The sequence below is a fragment of the Gavialis gangeticus genome, unplaced genomic scaffold (assembly GCF_001723915.1).
Source record: "Gavialis gangeticus isolate Ggan-Ray unplaced genomic scaffold, GavGan_comp1, whole genome shotgun sequence".
NCBI lineage: Eukaryota > Metazoa > Chordata > Crocodylia > Gavialidae > Gavialis > Gavialis gangeticus.
Window position 1 is genome coordinate 37505408 of NW_017729033.1, and position 7032 is coordinate 37512439.

A 7032-nucleotide genomic window follows, 5' to 3' on the forward strand; every position below is an offset into this window, starting at 1 on the left:
GATTGTTCCAATGCTTTTTTTACTATGTGAGAATTAAATTCCCAGTAGCATGTTTATAAAGCCAAAAATGTCATGATTTATGGCTGCTTTCTGACCATGATAACTACGTTTGATCAATAGTACTCAGGACATCAAGCACTTATGTGGGGAACCCAAAGCATAAGAAACTCTATAGAACAGAATCCAGACCTCCAGACATCTAGTCCCCAGCCCCCGTCTTCTTTCCCGACAAAAATTAGTAAGAAAAAAAAGGGTTCAAAAGTTACAGGCAGTATCCATGCCGTGTGTAGGACAGGACTAATTAAAATAGTTTACATTCTTATCACTAAAAGACAAACCTACCATAAGTTCAGATGATGTCTTCTGCAGTAATCGAATGCTCTGATTTAAAGTGCTCTAGTTAAAGGAAAAAGAAAGGAGAAAAAAAAAAGATTCCACATATCAATGCAAATAAGAACCATAATGCTTTCATACTGTGTGTCTGAGCATACAGAGTGAAACCACCAACAAAAAACCAGATCGAATACCATTTTTCATCAACCTTAATATTAATGGAATCAACACAGCTGCACCAGCTAAGAACAGATGACAACCCTTTAATGGAATTAAGTCAGTGTTTGTAACTGACAGTCTTAGAACAAAATTCAACAATACTTTAGCTAAAACATACGGTAGCTTTTAAATTGTGCATCTAAAATATACCCAAAATTAGTAACAAGAGTTTGATATTGTTTCGTTGAAGGTAAAATGGTTAAAATTAACTGTGTGCGCCCAGTATGTTACACCAGAGAGGGAAGTATTATTGTGGAGCTTCAGAAAAGAAAAGCACTTACCCTAGCTTTAACATATTTCTTGACAGTCAGTTTTGGAAAAAGGAAAAGAAAAAATGAGAATAATTAAGAGTTAATTAGAAAAGATACAGCAAAGAATCAAGAGTTTGGAAAAGAATCCCTATTATTTTTCTATGAGAGGAACTTGACAGGGACAGAAATACAGTGGAGTTTTCTCAGTTTCCAACAATTCTGGAAAAAAGTTGCCCTGTACCTTCCAAGAGGTGCTGTTCACTTAATAGAACTGGATACATAAGACACTAAAACGGAATAAACTGAAAAACTTAAGCAAAATATATATAAGCTGACATCTGGTGGAGATATGGTTTGAGTTTGCCACTTAAAAAAATGCATTGCAAATCCTGTTAAAAAAGCCAAACAATTCTGGATCTTTTAAAAGGTTTCTACAAAAAAAAGTCTCTCTTTAAAATGTAGCCCCATAGAATTTCCAAATCAAACACTGTAGTAGTAGGCTATTCCTACACTCAAGAAAGTAAATCTGTCTCTTAAGTGCAAAAATTACAACCATTTCCATTACCCAGGATGAATGATCTGTAAAAGGAAAATCCAATAATATACAAGCTTAGAGGTTTTGGAAGTCTCTCCCTTCCCTTTCCCCAGTATATAATATTATGTGTAAGCAGAGAAACTATAAAAACCAAAGAAGAAAAGGTAAGTTTTATTAAGAAATATTATAAACTAATATTAACCAATACTAACACATGCAATGCAATTTCTTTGTTAAAAACATACTTTAACCTGACCACGCTGCCCCAGCAGTGCCCCATCCTTTTCCCTCCCACTTTCCTACTCTTTGTATTCTAATTGTGGCTTTCTGTTTAGAAGATCTGCTTCCTGCAGTCCCTTCACAGCATCTGTAGAAGCAAGCTGCTGCTTGAAAAAGCTTATGCATTTTCTTATGCATTATGATTTAATTGGTCGGTAAGGTGAAAAATCTACCTTGTCTTCTACTTGATTCGAGACTAAAAAGGCTAACTACCTCTCCATACTTTGAATACCATAAAATATATAAAACCTATATTTAGACATAAAAAATACAAAAATGTCTATTTTGAAAATACATAATATGTGAAGCTAAGTCTATTGTGAAATTTGTACAAAATAAAAATCCTTCCACTTTGTCTTTGCTAATATTTTTCTAATCTGTGTGTTCATAAAACAACACGTTTTGAAAATTTACCATGGCTTGCTCCAGTGGAATAACTTGCTGATCATGAATTGTTCGAATACTGTTTGCATGTCCCTTTAAGGCATTCTCCAGTGCTCCTCTGGGCTGCACAAATACATAAACATAAAAATCAGTATGCTGGTCTGTACTTATAAGATGGTAAAGCAAAAAAAAAAGTGTGTTTGCAATGAATGACAACATACTTTACAAACTATGAGCAACAGGACACAGTAAATCTAATCCCATAACAGGGAAAAAGACTACTGAAGATGTAGAAACTTCAATAACTGAAACAAATATGCAAGTCTAGTAATAGAAATGTTAAGAATATCTGTACAAATTCAACAGAATCAATTTTCATATAGTGCTCTAAGCCATTCTCTTCTCAGTATAGAAAATAAAGAAGCCCATTCTTTTATTCTAATTGTTGAGACACCCATGAAGAACAACTGATCTTCTTAAAGTAGAGCTCTAGTTATTTATTCAATATCTGTTGAGGTCCAGGGGCGCCCTCCACTGGGATCATAATTTCATTCAGAGATGAAACTGAAACATCTATGCATAAGACAGAAACAGGTGCAGAACATATTTCTCAATCTGTATACCTTGTGTTGCTCCAGTTATTCTAATCAGATGTTACCTCATCTTTAGGATTGGCAGGATTTGATTTTTATAGCTAAATGTTGATTTCACCTCATACACACAAACCAGACCAATGGAAAAATATTTCCATTGATAATTATCAAAATGTTTGGAAAGGGGATATAAGAATAAAGAAAAATCCATGACAGGGGTAAGGAAATTCAAGATGGGGGGGTGTCGCACACGCTCACAAGCTGTTGCAGACTGTGCCATCCACACACTGCTCCTCTGGCAACATCTCTGGCAGCTCCTGCAGGAGCTGGGGGCTGTGCTGGAAAAGGGAGGGGTGGATGCTGCTATGGGGTGCCGCTGCCAAGGGGCAGGGCTTTAGGCAGCCAGGAGACCGGTGCCACTGGCTGCTGGCTTTGTCCAGGTTCTAGCTGGGGTTCAAGCACCAAACTCTCACTGAGTCCAACCCAGCCCAGCGTGCTCAAGGCGGAGTGTACAGGGGTGCCTCTGGGGCCCAGCTGCTGCCCCATGCTGCCTGGAGGGGTGGGAGGCTGTAACCATCAAGGGGCTGGGTTGCCCCTCCACTGGTGCCCGCCAGGTGGGGCTTGCCCCTTAAAGGGCTGCAGGGAGTGGAGAGCCGCTTCCTGCCTTGGGCTGAGCAGCCGGTTCCTCATGGTGCAGTGTGGAGCTCAGGGAGTGCAGTGGCAGGTGACTGTCAGGAATCCTCTGACAAGCCTCCTTCCATACCAAGCACAGCCCCTGCCCCTGCGCCCTACTCCATGACAGCAACGGCACCATGATTTAAAGCAGGTATGCTTTATTGATTTGTGGATATTTACTTTTTATATTTTGACATGTGATTTGATAAAGATTTTAACAGTATGCTGTCATTAATAAAAAAAACTGTCTGCCTTCCACACTCTTAATTCTGTGCAATCCTGAAAATTTAAATTGATAAAAATCAGAATGCTTAAAAATGAACACTGATTTTAGCCATCAACACCCCCCCCCAAAAAAAAACCCTCAAAAAACAAACCCAAATTCTGCCAAGCCTACTTATCTTTTAGATCTGGCTGTCCCCCAGCATTGATCATTTCCAAGTCCAGAACTTCAGAAGTTCAGATACTTGCATCATATGTCTGATTACTGAGAGGTCATGTATCGGTATAATCCTTTGCTTAGGTCCTTGATTTCATTGTCCAGTTGCGAGACAAGTATTTATAGGTCTCTCCTAATTCTAGCTAGCACAATGCTCCGCTATAACTGCTGGCATATGACCAACTGAACAGGATACAGTTTGGTCCAGTCTGCTGCCACAGTCAGAGAAATAAATTCCAGTTGGATTATAAAAGAACAGGAAAAGACAGGAACTTCTTCAAGGAACTTTGTAGGGGCTGTAGCTCCTTTGAAGTGTAAGGCCATATATTTGGGAGAGATCCACCGTCTCCCCCACTGAACCACTCTGTTTTGTAGATACCATCTAGGTAAACCCTGTTGAGGGTAGACAGTACAAAAAATAGGAGCATGGTAATATTAAATCCTCAGATCTCATAGTTACAGGACACAAAAGGAAGAAACCCTCCTGGAGACTCACAAGCTGACAAATCTAGCTAGAGGGTAACTCTTCCAAGAAAATAGTGAATGATTTATTAATAAAACTTCATACAAAAATATAATTAAGCAACTTGGTTCCATGTGCCATAAGGAAACCACCATAGATGTACTTTGAGTCTACTCTCAAGGTTTTAATTTGCTTCCACCACTCAGAACAGAATGTACAAATGCCTTTTTTAAACTGATGAACGTACACAACTACCTTAATATCAGAAGGCATTACTTTATGGTTAGGGCTGCCAGGCTCTTGAATGGGCTCCCAAGGGAAGTGGTGGTCTCCCCTACCTTTGGGGTCTTCAAGAGGAGGTTGGATAGATACCGGTCTGGGATATGATGATCCCAGCACTCTTTCCTGCCCAAGGCAGGGGGTCGGACTTGATGATCTGTTCAGGTCTCTTTCGACCCTAGAAACTACGAAACTATGAAGCCACTTGCTGAATCTTCCTGTGTCTTGCCTCAACATTTTCTTCCCAAATCTTATCATCTATCATATCCTCTCTCTCCCCTCACTTTAAACATGCTGCCCTTGTGACCTGACCATTGCCTTTTTTTGACAAACTTCTTTCTTACATCTTGGGGAGCCATTATAGACTAAAATTCTTTCAAAACAAGACCAGATTGCAGAAGCACAAGAACTATTATTCATCTCGTTTTCCTATCACATGTTCTCCCCATGAGCATGATTTTTGCAAATGATGTTCCACATAATTCCTCTGTAAAGGAATTTAAAACCCTGCACCCAGCAGGGCACGGGGATTTGAACTCTTTGATGGGGGAAGCCCCTTGGCTCTGCCTGCTAGAAGCTTCTGATCTTTTGCAACTGCCCACCCAGGCTGGGCTCCAGCCTGGGTGGGATCTGTTCCTGACTTTCAGTCATGCATCCTGCTATGGAACTGGGACTGTTGAGTCAGGGTCAGATCCCACTGCGCAATTATCTGCCAGGGGCCCTTCAACTATCCTACCTTAAGGAGAACTCTCATGTAGGTATTGCTTTGCTGCAGCTCCAGGTTAAACTCTGCACAGATTCCTAGAAAAGCAACTGTTGACATACTGAAGTTCTTGACACTGTCTTTGATCACCCCATAGCAGCAACTCTGCCCTCTTGCACAAGTCAACTCGATGGAAGAGCACTAAAGCAGTGCTCTCCAGTAAAGCCTCTCAAGTATTAAACAAACAAACAAACAAACAAAAGGAAGAGGCTGATTTACTTGATAGCAACCACTTTCGCCTTGTGTGTCTTTATGGTCATGCCTTGAACTCGCTGCATAACATTATACCTAGAACAGCCTGTTTTATTTTAATCATCATCATGAGGATGCCAGTATTAGCCAGTTTCTTTAATGTTGCCTAACAGCACATGCTCTAAAAATAGTTCCAGCTCACAGAAATAAGATGGATGCAGTGAAACAAGAGGAATCATTGGAATTATTCAGTTTGCCCCCCACACCTCATAACTATATTTCTTTCTAGTAGGAAACCCAGACTACAGAGTGAAATACATTCCTGAATGCCTAGAGCAGTGCTTCCCAAACTTTTCTTCAGCATGACCCTCATTTATGACCCCATTTCCCCAGCATGGCCCCTCACTCCCAACCCCAGCCCCCCACAACCCCATTTGCCAATGTTGCGACCCCATTTGGGGCTGCGACCCACAGTTTGGGAACCACTGGCCTAGAGAATAGCAACAATGCACACTCAGCAGTCCATGGTGTATTCCTAAACATTTCAAAACATCACTGTGCTCCACAGCTGTAAAGATTCAGGGAAACAAATATTGCAAGATAAGGATGCAGTATGTATGAACTGCTCACACAACAGATATAGGTAGGTGTGGATTTTGTCTAACTGTGAATATGATTTGAGATAATTGGTCACTTAGTTCATCCAGCAAGTCAGCCTCTCCTATCCAAATTACAAACCTCTGACTTAGAGGAGGAAGGTAACAACTAAATCTTGCCTTTTTCTTCCTTGCAAGATGAACAAGCCTAAACTCTCTCTCTCTTTTTAACCTTTGCTTGGTTTTCTGTTTATCCTCCTTCCATGCAGAGATGACAAGCCATGCCTTTTTCCCTTCAATACAGAGTACCTTGCTTGTCTAGAAAAAGGGATAGCAGCTTAATATTTCTGAGTAGACTGGTAGACCTGGAGTTTCTGCCAAAAAAGCAATCAGGGAAGTAATTCATGTACTTCTAAAGCACTGATTCTCAAGCAGGGTGAAATGGCAGCTTAGGACACTGAGGGATCTTTTCAAGGGTGCTGCAGGGTGCCTCACAATATTACCACTGTTGGGTGTGCAACCATGATTCACAAGATAAACCCAGAAATCTCAAATAGGAATTGATATCATTAAAAACATTATGACCTGTTATAATCTCTCTGAGTTCATTGCAACAGAAGAATGTCTCTATTTTTCTGTAGTCAAAAAAAAGTCGAAACTAAGAGCTGGCATTTCCTGAGAAGTGTCTCAAGTTTAAAAATGTTGAGAAGACTCACCACTGAAAATATTCAGTGCCTGTATTTGCCAGCCAAATGTAGACAAGGAAAGCCAGCTTTGTTCCGGTAGACACTACTTCCATTGCTGAAGTTTTAGTTTTAAAGGCAACTCCCAAGACCGGGGACACTCTCTCTGCTCACTCATTCCCACTTTCATGGAGGAATGCGGGGGGAAGGAAAAAAATCAATCTGTCTCTTTCAGAGGGGAAGGGGAAGGCTCTTCCTTGGGACTTTCCCCAGAAGCAACCTTATTCGGTCTCCCTCTCCTGAGAGGACCCCCTCTAGGGTCAGCCTTAGCATGGCTTCACAAAGGAA

The 7032-nt window shown here is 40.7% G+C and overlaps 1 protein-coding gene across 7 annotated transcripts in view; it reads right to left on the reverse strand.

Annotated features, from left to right (window-relative positions):
- The window catches only part of PROM1 (prominin 1), a 155028-nt gene that overhangs the window by 18817 nt on the left and 129179 nt on the right, over positions 1–7032 (reverse strand). For all 7 annotated transcript variants that reach the window (XM_019526280.1, XM_019526275.1, XM_019526278.1 and 4 more), the window contains 2 exons: positions 2032–2124; positions 343–396 (listed from right to left, as the gene is read on the reverse strand). In XM_019526280.1, coding sequence (XP_019381825.1) covers positions 343–396; positions 2032–2124 — 147 coding nt within the window. The remainder of the gene's footprint in view (positions 1–342; positions 397–2031; positions 2125–7032) is intronic.